The following is a 14,204-nucleotide window of genomic DNA, read 5'->3' as shown; positions in this document are numbered from 1 at the left end:
TTTGTCCCTTGTTGGATGAGGTGAGGAAATAGAAGCTGTGTGACAAGGGGTGAGTGAAGTCGCAGCATTGGGATTGCTGGGAGCTATAGCTGCAGACCTGCATATTGGTCCATCTGGGACTCTGGCCACTTGGTGTTGAACGTTTGAGGCTGCAGCTACGTTCAGCAACATCCTAGAGGGCCGAGCAGCCCCATTTAGGGTTTACACTGCCCACAACACTTTTTTTTAAAGCCCCCCTGCCCCTGTATCAACTTAACAGGTGGGGCAGCTAACCAAGGCTCATAGGACACCCTTTACACTAAGGTAGCAGAACAGCAAGAAAGAAAACCTTGCATTGGCTTCATAGATCATCAGAACTCTTTTGAAACTTGCTGACCACCTAAATGTAGTTAGGAAAAATACAGGTTTGAAATGTCCAAAGGGTTTTGGAAATGTATTGCATCAAGCCAGCAGAGATAAGGGTCTCCATGGTAGGATACAACCACATAAGTACATTTCAAGGGTCATTTTCATGTTGAGTTGGTACAGAAGCACTGTTGTTATTTTTGATTCCTCGAATAGTGAAGTCTGTAATTACGGTTTGTCTTTAGTTCATTTACCTGTTTAACATTCAATAAACCTGCCAACTGGTTTGTAGCCTATGATGTTATTCTTCCGCCTACTGCAGTTAATGAGATCATGTGGCGATGAGTGTCCCCAAGTGCAGTATTGTGGCCTTTCACAGTTCAACAGGGGACATCAAAGGTATTGATTGGACAATATAACAACTTACATTTATATAGCGCCTTTAACGTAGTAAAACGTCCCAAGGCGCTTCACAGGAGCGACTGTTAAACAAAAATTGACACCGAGCCACATAAGGAGATATTAGGACAGGTGACCAAAAGCTTGGTCAAAGAGGTAGGTTTTAAGGAGCATCTTAAAGGAGTAGAGAGGTAGAGAGGTTTAGGGAGGGAATTCCAGAGCTTAGGGCCTAGGCAGCTGAAGGCACGGCCGCCAATGGTGGAGCGATTAAAATCGGGGATGTGCAAGAGGCCGGAATTGGAAGAGTGCAGAGATCGCGGAGGGTTGTAGGGCTGGAGGAGATTACAGAGATAGGGAGAGACGAGGGCCATGGAGTGATTTGAAAACAAGGAGAGAATTTTAAATTCGAGGCGTTGTCAGACCGGGAGCCAACGTAGGTCAGCGAGCACAGAGGTGATGGGTGAACGGGACTTGGTGCGAGTTAGGATACGGGCAGCAGAGTTTTGGATGAGCTCAATATAAGGGGCATCCGTCCCAATTGTTGATTCATATTTGTATCCGTGGATGTCAGCTTTAAACTGGTCACAGTCTTTCAGGATTGAACTAAGGGACAAAGGGCACTTTAATCTTTCTCACCTTTCTTCCATGACAGCAAAATCCCAATCCAAGTTAAGCTTGTGGTGAGGCCTGTCTAAGCAGTTCTTCTCCATGGTTCAGAACTCCTAGGCATCGATGAGCGACTCCAGTTATTGAAGCTGTTCTGAAAACTCTTAATTGCTTGATGTGAACAGGCAATATTACATCACAAATTACTTTATTGGAGGCCTGTACACTGCAAATATGTAATTAAACATTTTCCTCAGTATTTTGTTAAAAATCAGACAATATATGCGGAAATTCTACCTAGCATTTTTTTAAAAACGCTGGGGCCGCACATGTGCAGAAATTTTTTCCCACAGTGCTGATCAACATGTATAGCAGGGCCTTTTCTATGCCACTCAGCACTGTGGCAAATAGGGCCCCCCATTGGTGCAAGATTGTGATCTTCAGATGGGAGGAGACTCCAGGTGAATGCAGGAGTTGGTAGGCCTGCTCAAATCTCTTGTATGGGTACATTTACACTGCATACAATGATGGGAATCCGATCGCTGAGGTGGCTCTTTGTTTACACACCAACTTTCACATTTCAACAGGCAATGCAATGCTAAAGTGTGTGTATGAATGCACCCTCCATGTCAACTTCAGGCATAAGTTGTATAGTCAGCATAGCATAGGAGCTGATATTTGACAAGAAAAGCTGTGCTGGTGATGGAAGACCAATGTTTCATTTAAGTGCAGTACAGTTCCATAAATGGAGTATATATCCCATACAGTATATTAATGGTCCATTTCCGGCACAAATGATATATCACTCCAATAGGATACCAGTGTTAGCCATTATGCTGCAAGTGAAACTCCCTTTTCGAATCCCTCCAATCTCACTTCCACCGTTCTTGCTGCACTGAGATGGTCTTGGCCAAGGTCATGAATACCATCCTCTGTGATCATGGTGCATTATCCTTCCTCATCCTCCTTGACTTCTGCACAGCATATGATACGGTCAACCATCCTCCTTCATTGCATCTTCTCCTTTGTCCAGCTCCATGGGTCAGCCTTTGCATGTTCCCGCTCCTACCCATCTGAACATAACCAGTGCATCTCCAGTCACATCATCTGCAAAGACAGGGATTAGCTTCTATATGTACTCTGATGACACCCAGCCCTACCTCTCCACCACTTCTTTCAACCTCACGACCATCTCCGTGCCATTAGGCTGCCCATCATGGATAAGCCACAACTTCCTTTACCTGAACACCAGGAAGACCAAAGCCATTGTTTCTATCCGACATAAACTCCACTCCCTTGCTGCTGACTCCATTCACCTCCCCAGCCACTCGCTCAGACTGAAACAAGCCTTGCAAAATTTTGCCATCCTGTTCAACCCAGAGTTGAGCTTCAAACCCCATAAGCTATCTACCACCAGGACTGCTTACCTCCATCGCCACAACATTGTCTGCCCACACCCCAACCTCAGCCACCCCACTGCTGAAATCCTGATCAACACTTTTGTCACCTTTAAACTCCATTCTAATACCCCTCTTGTCTGTCTTCCTTCCAAATTGTCCAAAACCTAACTACCCATATTTTATCCCCTACTGAATCCCACTGGCCCATCATCTTTGTCCTTGCTGACCTACATTGGCTCCCTGTTCTCCAACACCTTAATTTAACCTCCTTATCTCTAAACCTCTTCACAGCCTCGCTCCACCCTATCTCTGCAACCTCCTCCAGCCTTACATACCCTCTCACACATGTCGGTCCTCTGACCCTCCCTTTGTCCCACCATTGGTGGCAGAACCTTCAGCTGCCTTGGCTCGACTCTCTGGAACTCCTTGCCTAAACCCTTCCGCCCCAGCCACCTTTAACAACCTTCTCAAAACCCATATTTTCAACCAAGCTTTTGGTCACTTCTCTCCCTCCATGACTCCGTGTCCATCTGCCCGTCAATGTCCACCATGAAATGCCGTGGGGTGTTTTTATGTTGAAGGCGTTCTATAAATGCAAGATGTTGCCTGCTGGATCTATTCCTTTCAGACAGATTCCAACATGTTAGATCACTCTCCTGAAGGTCTAAGCAGCGTCACCTTGCAAATAAAAGACAACTTAAAACAAAGAAGATATTGAGAGTCTGGACTGGCAGACAAACTTTTATATTTAAAATCAAAAAAACAGGTTAAATAAAATTTGTCGTGACCATACACAGTCAACTGTTTGTGTCACTTAAATAAGCTTCTTCTAATACGTTTGCACAATTATAACAGAAAAAATACACATGGGTTGTGTGGGTGTGTAAAATGGGAGTTTGGGGATAGGGAAAAAACAAACTTTTTTTTTCCAACTGATCACTAACTTTCCTTAATTATGTCTAAAGTGATATTTGGACAAAACAATGCACTACAGGAACAACGCTGACTTAAAACAAAGCCAATACAGTCATTCAAAGGAGAGAAGAAAAAGGGCTTTTCAAATATCCATTGGCTACTGGGAACTGGCTCTTTCTAGAATGCGAAGATCATAGCTCCTCTTAGCTGTTCGCAGTTTAAACCTGTTTGTTGAATTATTCAGTCTGATAGTTGCATTTTGAGCTGCCATGGTCGAGGGGAACACGGCAACAATAGTATAAAGTGCAGCTAGGTCACCAGCATTCTTTGAGTTCTCCGTCGCTCTGTTACAGTCCCCAGAGCCACTGCTGCGTTGCTGAGAGTCTTTGAGCCACTGGATTTTGGCACCAGACATTGAAAGTTGACTGAAAAGTTTGTCTGCTTCAGTGCGAGTGATTCCTTCAGGAAGATCCGTTACCTCTAAGATTCGCCCGACAACTGAAACAAAGAAAGACAAACATGCTAAGTGGCTCCAACGGACATAAATTTCAGTCAGTCACCACTCACCAGTGTGTTAAACTGAATCACCTAGAGATCACCCACGGATCACCTAGAGCCCAGCTCAGCTTTGTTGTAATGTAGCGGGCTCAATTTTAAAACAATTCATCCTATTCACAGTAAGCAAGATCATGGACGAGGCTGCCATAATTGCGTTCTATGTAAAATCGTTCACAGATGCAGTCCTATTGATTTGGTGAGAACTTCAGAGCCCAAATTGTTATTTGACATGAGCTGAACGTATGCACACAACATTATTCTTCTGTAATGCAAGTGCCACGAAATGGCGGGAACCCCAAGTAGTTATTCAAAAAATGAAGCTCAGCCAAGATTGCTGAAAAGAGCATTTCCTTTTGGATGAAAGTTACACAACTCTTTTGTGCAAGGGAGAAATACTGTACCCACCAGTTTGAACAAGTGACTATTCCTTTAATCCAGCTAAGTTGCACACTGAGCTCTGAACAACCACTTCCATTACGTGCCAGTAACATCATTTCAAAATGGACAACTCTAATGCAATCTGTTTGCTAAGCTCTCTGCTGTGGTCTGCCAGCTAACCCCCTCTGGAGGGGCACGATGATAACCCCATTGCGCATTGTCTCTTGGTATCCCTTCTGCATGACAAGTCAACAGTTGGAATTCGATCCCCATTTCTGTGTGCACATCAAGCTTTAGAGGGACAGCCTGAAGTCACTGTAGCTCAACAGTCCCTCCTGCCCAATACCTACCATACAACATAACCTACAGCATAAACATTTGTACAAAAAGATACAAAAAAGCACACAGAACTAAAATAAAAAAGTATAATTTTTTTTTAAAAACACATACCTGCAAGGACCCTGGCAGACTGATGTTGCTCCAGTGCACTGCTGGAATGAACGTAGAAGGCTTTCACGTGCATGCGCATATTGCTGCTAACTTCCAGTCTAAATTCCAGGATCTTTTATTTATATATTAATGTTGACATTTCTTTCAATACTTAATGTCTGGCAGACAAATACTAACACACTAGATGGGTTAGAAGGTCGATTCTCATAAGGGATTATGGCTGAAAGGGCTCAGATTAAAAAAAACGTGCATCTTCAGGTACATCGGTTCATGGTAACTCGATGAAAAACAACTTGCTGACACTGCACATTTTTAGTCTCCCTCAATAAAATAGAACTGCTAACAGCAGCACACTGTGCAATTCACAAGGCAAAATGTGCCAGCCAGTGCCAAACCAGGCAAAATGATTTGGTCACAATTGAGAACAGCTTACATTAGGATGGATGTTAATGTTAGGTTACCGACCTATACTATGATCATTTCTTTAGATACAGTGCACTCTATACAAACAAATGTATATGTTATCCAAACAGTGGAAAGTCACAGGGCATTGACTGTCCCTTTCAGATTTCTACAGCCACGTAACTTTAATGGGCAAATCTGCACAAATCCTCATTCCGGATAGGCACTTCAATTCCTTTGACTAAAATAGCAGCAGAAGTAGATGCAAAGACATGACAGACATTCACATGCACACAAAGTTTGATAAGCTCCAAGCACTCCAGATCAGACAGAGGAAAGGAGCTTTGTATTGGAGGCTGAGCCAAATCTCAAAGATGAGGATGACCATACCAATGGTCAGCTAACATTCTTCCTCATTCATCCAACCCCCACATAGAAATGCAGTGTACCAAAGTAGTACAACAAAGGAATGGAGTGATTTAACTTAGTTATTCCTGCACTATTGTTTTGATTTGACAGCTCATAATGTATCAAATCAAAACAATGAGGCAGGAATAGATGGGTGGGATTGTGGTATTTGGATGAGGAATATTAAGGAAAGACCCTATAAGGGAGGTAATCTATCTCCTTCATTAAGTGTTCTTCACACACCAGAAGAGCATACCAAAGTATTGCTGATTCAGAATGGGGGAAATCCCTGCAGAGGAATCATAACAGCTGACAGGACAAATCTGCCAAAGATATTAGCCCAGAATTTGCTGGAGTGGGGCATCTCGCGGCGTGCCTTGTTTGTTAGATTTTTTTCCTCACCCTTCGGCTCGAAAAATGTTTGCACCGCAAGTTGCTGGGAGTGCGAGCTGATAACGGGGCGGTGAGGGCAACGGGGCATCTGGGATCTTAGTGAACGATGGGAACAACAATCTATCTCCTTAATCAATGAGATTTGAGGATTGAAGGAAAAGGAAAAGGAAATAGGGTGAATTAGAGTCAAATCAGGTACAGAAAGAGAAATAAGGAGGGAACGAAAGATTGGATTAAGAGAGAGAAAAAAGAGACATAAAGGAAAAGTAGGAATAAAATTTAAAAATGTAAAACGTTAAAAACCTCTTAAGAACAATTTACTACCTGCAGGAATGATGCTCCACAGTTTCAATTGTTCCCTTTCTGGGCCAAAGAGGTTGGGTGGCATTGAAGGAACATAAATCACGTCATTAAAAGTGTCCTTATGTCATTAAGTACCAGCCCTAACTTTCTGCAGCAAGTTTAATTTGTTTCAGCAGCGCAAATGTAGCAATTTCTTAAAACTCATGAGGAGGTTGATGGCGAACTCCCGTTTTTGTGAGACTAATGGTAGAGCAACACAAATCGTCGCGATTCGCAACTCACAGGGTATCTCTTCCTTGCCAAAAATTTCTGGGTTATTTATACACTAATAACGGCGCATGCATTAAACTCGCCATTATTTTGTCAGCAAATTCTAGCCCATTGTTGTGTGCAGCAGTCAAATGTAACAAGTAATACTTAGTAAGTATATGTGGATTAATACTAATGTGGCAGCTTAACAAATACTATCAATTGGAACATGATTAAGAGATGCCCAGAATAAAGCCATGGAAAGGGTGGAATGACCTTTAACCTGTACCCGGGCTTCATCCGCAAGATTGTAGCAGCATAAGATACCATCAACAATTCACTTAGCTAGCCGCTCTTTCGATACCAATTTGCCTTGTGTCTTTGCACGATAGGAAACACACAACTGTTGAACCTTCCAAAGTTGCTGTGTACAAAAGGCAGAGTAACTTGGGGTTTAATGAATTTGACTACATATTGAAAACAACATCACTTCCATGTGATGTAAATAAAACTTGGAAAAATCTTTGGGTGGAACTCTGATTACGTCCTAAGGACTGCCGGATCAGAATGCAAAATCAAACACAGATGATCTACAATAAGGGCTTGTAGTTCACTAACTCTAAGCCAAAAATGAAGCCAACAGCACAGTTTTCCATGTCAAGAACTTGAACTCATTATCTCATGACGTTTCTATTGTGGATACACTAACTTGCGAAGAAGTAAAGTAAGGTCTCAACTGCAAACCAGTGAATGCTAGTATGACCACAATTTCCAAATAGCTTTTAAAAAAAATTTCTCGGCACATGGGCGTCGCTGGCGAGGCCGGTATTTATTGCCCATCCCTCGTTGCTCTTAAGGTGGTGGTGGTGGGCCTTCTGCTTGAACCGCTGCAGTCCGTGTGGTGAAGGTTCTCCCACAGTGCTATTAGGTTGGGAGTTCCAGGATTTTGACCTAGCGACGATGAAAATACAGCAATATATGTTCAAGTCGGGACGGTGTGTGACTTAGAGGTGATGGTGCTCCCATGCACCTGCTGCCCTTGTCCTTCTAGGTGGTAGAGCTTGCGGGTTTGGGAGGTGCTGTTGAAGAAGCCATGGCGAGTTGCTGCAGTGCATCCTGTGGATGGTACACACTGCAGCCACGGTGCACCGGTGGTGAAGGGAGTGAATGTTTAGAGTGGTGGATGGGCTGTCGATCAAGCGGGCTGCTTTGTCCTGGATGGCGTTGAGCTTCTTGAGTGTTGTTGGAGCTGCACTCATCCAGGCAAGTGGAGAGTTGTATAAACAGGACACCAATGTGTGTTTCCCCAGTGAACTAAACAAACAGGTCATGAAAGACCAAAATAGCTGCAATATGACCCCAAAAGGGTTTTAAATCAACTTAAAACAAATTCTGGAAGTACTTCAGAATGTGAGGGAGATCACAAGAGTTGACTGACCTTGTAGAACTTCACTGTACAGACTTTTTCCACTTTGTGTTATAAGCCCCATTAATAAATACCCTGTAGGAACTAACTGTGAATCCATTCCTACCCTGCATATAGTCCACCTGACCAAATATTCACTGAAAGCTCAAAGATTCTAAGGTCCATGTATTCCAATCAACTCCTGCAGAGAGGCTGACAACACAAGGAGCAAATAAACCTTTAGCTGGGGAGAAGTCACCTGGTGCAACGTCACAGACCTTGGAGCTTTGCACCACATGGGAGTAGGAGACCACAAAACCTATGAAGTTAGACTACCCTCCTATGGTAGAGAATGCTGAAGGAGGGGCCTTTCCTCGCTTCCCTCAGTTATGCAGGTGAGTCTTTGCATTCTTGACTGTATTTGGGTGAAATATGTTAGGGAAGGAAATACCCGTGTGGTGGTTGTAAATAAACTTTATTTGGTTGTTTAAAAAAAAATGACTAGTATTATTTGCTTTGGATGAAGCAGGCCCTAACCCTATCCCTAATAAATAGATCTCACCTCCTTACACTCTCAGCTGTGGATTGTTGTGTAGCATTGGGGTGGGGGGAGGGGGGTAATTAAATCAATGAATATCTCTATCCTTCCATGCAGCACTAGCCAATACTAGTGAGCAATAATGCACTTGCTGTATTGCCCCTGGTTTAAATGTGTTAGTCATTGCAGTAAAGTACAGATTTCGTTCAGATCGCCACCTGTACCGGATTCTGTTGTGCCAAGAAATAGCCGTTGCCTTTTCAAATCTGCTACTCCAATAGGAGATAAAGCTGATTCAAACAAAATGGACTGACAGCGTTTCATGAGTTCCCTTTAATTTAAATTTCCAGTGTGCAGAAACATATCATTGGTATATGGCAATGGAAATAACTGCTTACTGGGGAAATTTCATTCTATTGGGAAAAAGCAGGCCACAATTTCGTTTCCAGACTCTCACAGGCACAGAGCATTCCAAAGGCCGTAGCTGGTCTGAATTATTCACTGCACTGATCTGGTGACAGGATTTTGTAACCAAACAGGTTTACTGCCAAGCCAATAAGCCCAAGCAAGGTAGTACTTAATAGGATAAAGGGATTGAGGACTAAGAAATCTCCTGGGCCAGATAGTAAATCACAGGATGCAGAAGGAAACTAGTGGGAGATTTACATGGCACTTACTATAGCTATGAAAGAATTATTGGGTTCCAGAGAGGCTCTGCAAGATTGATAGCAGAAAACACAGTACTTGTATATAAAAAAGGGATCAACTGGACCCAGGCAACTACAGGCCATTAGCTTAACATCATTAATGGGTAAAATAATGGAAGCCAGCCTATCTTTAGCACAGAGAAGTAATTGTATAGAAATGGTTTAATAAGAAATAGTCAGCATGGACCTAAATGGGATTAATTCGGCTTGACAAACCTTTTTGACCTTTGAAGATGTTACAAATAAGTAGAAAATGGAACTCTGTTTGGATTTTCAGTAAAACTTTGACAATGTCCTACAAGACACTTCTGCTATTGGTAAACCATTTATTTTAAGTGGGTTAGCGCTGGTGTTAAAATAATACCGATTAGAAAATCTAGGCTAGAGAGGACTCGTGAGAGGTGTAGTGTCACACTGGTGCTGAGAGAAGTACCACAGTTCTTACACTTCTGTTACTCATCCACGTATATAAATGACCTGGATGTAGAAACCAATTGTTAGCTTGTTAAATGTGAGACAACACTAAAATAGCGAGAGCAGTAGGGGAAGAGGATGCAATTAATTGTTTGCAGAATGATTTAGATCAGTTATGCAACTGGATGAACAAATAGTAAATTTAATTTAATTCTGACAATTGTGAAGTATTGAGTACTGGAAGATAGAATAAGCATCACAGGTAGATAATGAAGAATGGATTTAACACAGAGAAATTGGAGAGGGATCTGGGAGTGGCAGTGGACTCATCACTTTCAATGTTGAGACATATAGAGAAACAATTAAAAACAAATAGAACGTTGGGGTCCACAGCCAGTGGGGTATAAGACTCCAGAGGTTGTGCTGAGGTTTTATAGTGCATCAGGGAGACCAGTAGTGTGCGCAATTCTGGTCAGCACACTTCAAAAGGGTCACATTGGAGAGGGTGCAGGGAATCATAGAAATGATACAGCACAGGAGGAGGCCATTCGGCCCATCGTGCCTGTGCCGGCTCTTTGAAAGAGCAATCCAATTAATCCCACCCCCCTGTTCTTTCCCCATAGCCGTGTAAATTTTTTCCCTTCAAGTATTTATCCAATTTTGAAAGTTGCTATTGAATCTGCTTCCACTGCCTTTTCAGGCGCATTCCAGATCATTACAACTTGCTGCACGAAATTTTTTTTCCTCATGTCGCCTCTGGTTCTTTTGCCAATCACCTTAAATCTATGTCTGGTTACCGACCTTTCTGCCACTGGAAACAGTTTCTCATTGTTTACTCTATCAAAACCGTTCATGATTTCGAACACCTCTATCAAATCTCCTCTTAACCTTCTCTGCTCTAAGGAGAACAATCCCAGCTTCTCCAGTCTCTCCACATAACTGAAGTCCCTCATCCCTGGTATCATTCTAGTAAATCTCTTCTGCACCCTCTCTAAGGCCTTGACATCTTTCCTAAAGTGTGGTGCCCAGAATTGAACACAATACTCCAGCTGAGGCCTAACCAGTGTTTTATAAAGGTTTAGCATAACTTCCTTGCTTTTGTACTCTATGCCTCTATTAATAAAGCCCAGGATCTTGTGTGCTTTTTTTCAAAAAACAGCCATCTCAACTTGTCCTGCCACCTTCAAAGATGTGTGTACACATCCCGCATCCCCTTTAAAATTGTACCCTTTAGTTTATATTGCCTCTCCTTTCTTCCCACTATAATGTATCACTTCATTGCGTTAAATTTCATCAGCCATGTGTCTGCCCATTTCACCAGTCTGTCTGTGTCCTGCTGAAGTCTGTTACTATCCTCCACATTGTTTACTACATTTCCGAGTTTCATGTCATCTGCAAACTTTGAAATTATGCCCTGTATACCCAAGTCCAGGTCATTAATATTTATCAAAAAGAGCAGTGGTCCTAGTACCGATCCCTGGGGAACACCACTGTAAACTTCCCTCTAGTCTCTTCCCACTATAAACTTCCCACTACTCTCTGCCACTGATCCTTTAATCCCATGGGCTTTAATTTTGCTAACAATCTATTATGTGATACCTTATCAAATGCCTTTTGAAAGTCTATATACACAACATCAACCGCACTACCCTCATCAACCCTCTCCATTACTTCATCAAACAACTTAATCAAGTTAGTCAAACACGATTTTCCTTTAATAAATCCGTGCGGACTTTCATTTATTAGCCCATACTTTTCCAAGTGCCAATTAATTTTGTCCCGGATTATTGTCTCTAGAAGTTTTCCCCACCACCGACGTTAGACTGACTGGCCTGTAATTGCCGAGTTTATCCCTCTCTCCTTTTTTGAACAGGGGTTAAATATTTGCAATCCTCCAGTCCTCTGGCATCATTCCCATATCTAAGGAGGACTGAAAGATTGTGACCAGAGCCTTCGCAATTTCTACCCTTACTTCCCTCAGTAACCTAGTTTGCATCTCATCTGGACCGGGTGACTTTTCTACTTTGAATACTGCCAATCTTTTCAGTACCTCCTCTTTATTTTTATCCTCTCCAATTTCTCTACAACCTCCTCCTTTACTGTGACATTGGCAGCATCTTCTTTAGTGAAGACAGATGTGAAGTATTCATTTAGTACCTCAGCTATACCCTCTGCCTCCATAAGATCTCCTTTTTTGTCTCTAATCGTCCCACCATTCCTTTGACTCCCCTTTTACTATTGAAATGTTTATAAAAGACTTTTGTGTTCCCTTTTATGTTAGCCGCCAATCTATTCTCATACTCTCTCTTTGCCCCTCTCATTCCTTTTTTTAGGTCTCCTCTATACTTTCTGTATTTAGCTTGGTTCTCTACTGTATTATGAACCTTATATTTGTCATAAGCCTCCTTTTTATGTTTTATTTTAATCTCTATATCTTTAGTCATCCAGGGAGCTCTAGCTTTGGATGCCTTTCCTTTCATAAGAACATAAGAAATCGGAGCAGGAGTAGGCCATATGGCCTTTCGAGCCTGCTCCGCCATTCAATAAGATCATGGCCGACCTTTGACCTCAACTCCACTTTCCTGCCCGATTCCCATATCATCCAAAAATCTATCTATCTCAGTCTTGAATATATTCAATGACTCAGTATCCACAGCCCTCTGGGGTAGAGAATTGCAAAGAGTCACAACCTTCTGCATGAAGAAATTCCTCCTCATCTCAGTCTTGTATCCTGCGATTATGCCCCCTAGTTCTAGACTCTCCAGCCAGGGGAAACAACCTCTCAGCATCTACCCTGTCAAGCCCCCTCATAATCTTATATGTTTCAATGAGATCACCTCTCATTCTTCTAAACTCCAGAGAATCTAGGCCCATTCTACTCAACCTCTCTTCATAGGACAACCCTCTCATCCCAGGAATTAATCTAGTGAACCTTTGTTGCACCGCCTCTAAGGCAAGTATATCCTTCCTTAGGTAAGGAGACCAAAACTGTACGCAGTACTCCAGGTGAGGTCTCACCAAAGCTCTGTACAACTGTAGTAAGACTTCCTTACTCTTGTACTCCAACCCCCTTGCAATAAAGGCCAACATGCCATTTGCTTTCCTAATTCTTGTACCTGCATACTAACTTTCTGTGTTTCTTGTATGAGGAGACCCAAGTCTCTCTGAACACCAACATTTAGTAGTTTCTCACCATTTAAAAAATATTCTGTTTTTCTATTCTTCCTACCAAAGTGAATAACCTCACATTTCCCCACATTATACTCCATCTGCCACCACCTTCTTGCCCACTCACTTAACCTGTCTATATCCCTTTGGAGACTCTTTGTGTCCTCCTCACAGCTTACTTTCCCACCTAGCTTTGTATAGTCAGCAAACTTGGATATGTTACACTCGGTCCCTTCATCTAAGTCATTAATATATATTGTAAATAGCTGAGGCCCAAGCACCGATCCTTGTGGCACCCCACTAGTTACAACCTGCCAACCTGAGAATGACCCGTTTATTCCCACCCTCTGTTTTCTGTCCGTTAACCAATCCTCTATCTATGCTAATATATTACTCCCAACCCCATGAGCCCTTATCTTGTGTAACATTATCACATGCCTTTTGAAAATCCAAATATATTACATCCACTGGTTCTCCTTTATCTACCCTGCTAGTTACATCCTCAAAAAACTCTAATAAATTTGAACCGTTCCAGAAACTAGGGAATTATGGAAGATCATAACCAATGCATCCACTATCTCTGCAGCCACCTCTTTTAGAACCCAAGGTTGGGTCCAGGGGATTTGTCAGCTTTTAGTCCCATTAGTTTGTCCAGTACTTTTTCCTCTAGTGATAATAATTGTTTTCAGTTCCTCACTCTCATTTGCCCCTTGGTTCCCCACTATTTTTGGTATGCTTTTTATGTCTTCTACTGTGAAGACAGATACAAAATATTTGTTTAACGCATCTGCCATTTCCTGATTCCCCGTTATAATTTCTCCTGTCCCAGCTTCTAAGGGACCAACGTTTACTTTTGCTACTCTCTTCCTTTTTACATACTCGTAGAAGCTCTTACAATCTGTTTTTATATTTCTTGCTAGTTTACTTTCACATTCTATTTTCTACATTTTTATCAATGTTTTGGTTATTCTTTGCTTGTTTCTAAAATTCTCCCAATCCTCAGGCTTACTACTCATCTTGGCAACATTATAGGCCTCTTCTTTTAATCTAATACTCTCCTTAACTTCTTTAGTTAGCCACGGGTGGATCACTTTTCCTGTGGAGTTTTTATTTTTCAATGGAATGTATATTTTTTGAGAATATTGAAATATTTCTTTAAATGTTTG

The 14,204-nt window shown here is 42.1% G+C and overlaps 1 protein-coding gene across 9 annotated transcripts in view; it reads right to left on the bottom strand.

The window, feature by feature from the left end:
• Positions 1-3,462: 3,462 nt before the first annotated feature.
• The window catches only part of LOC137307292 (R3H domain-containing protein 2), a 172,806-nt gene continuing 162,064 nt past the window's right edge, over positions 3,463-14,204 (bottom strand). For all 9 annotated transcript variants that reach the window (XM_067976746.1, XM_067976751.1, XM_067976750.1 and 6 more), the window contains one exon: positions 3,463-4,163. In XM_067976746.1, coding sequence (XP_067832847.1) covers positions 3,823-4,163 — 341 coding nt within the window. In that variant the 3' untranslated portion in view covers positions 3,463-3,822. The remainder of the gene's footprint in view (positions 4,164-14,204) is intronic.

The sequence above is a fragment of the Heptranchias perlo genome, chromosome X (assembly GCF_035084215.1).
Source record: "Heptranchias perlo isolate sHepPer1 chromosome X, sHepPer1.hap1, whole genome shotgun sequence".
Taxonomy (NCBI): domain Eukaryota; kingdom Metazoa; phylum Chordata; class Chondrichthyes; order Hexanchiformes; family Hexanchidae; genus Heptranchias; species Heptranchias perlo.
The sequence above is the reverse complement of the archived record's forward strand: the minus strand, read 5'-3'. Positions and strand labels throughout refer to the sequence as shown.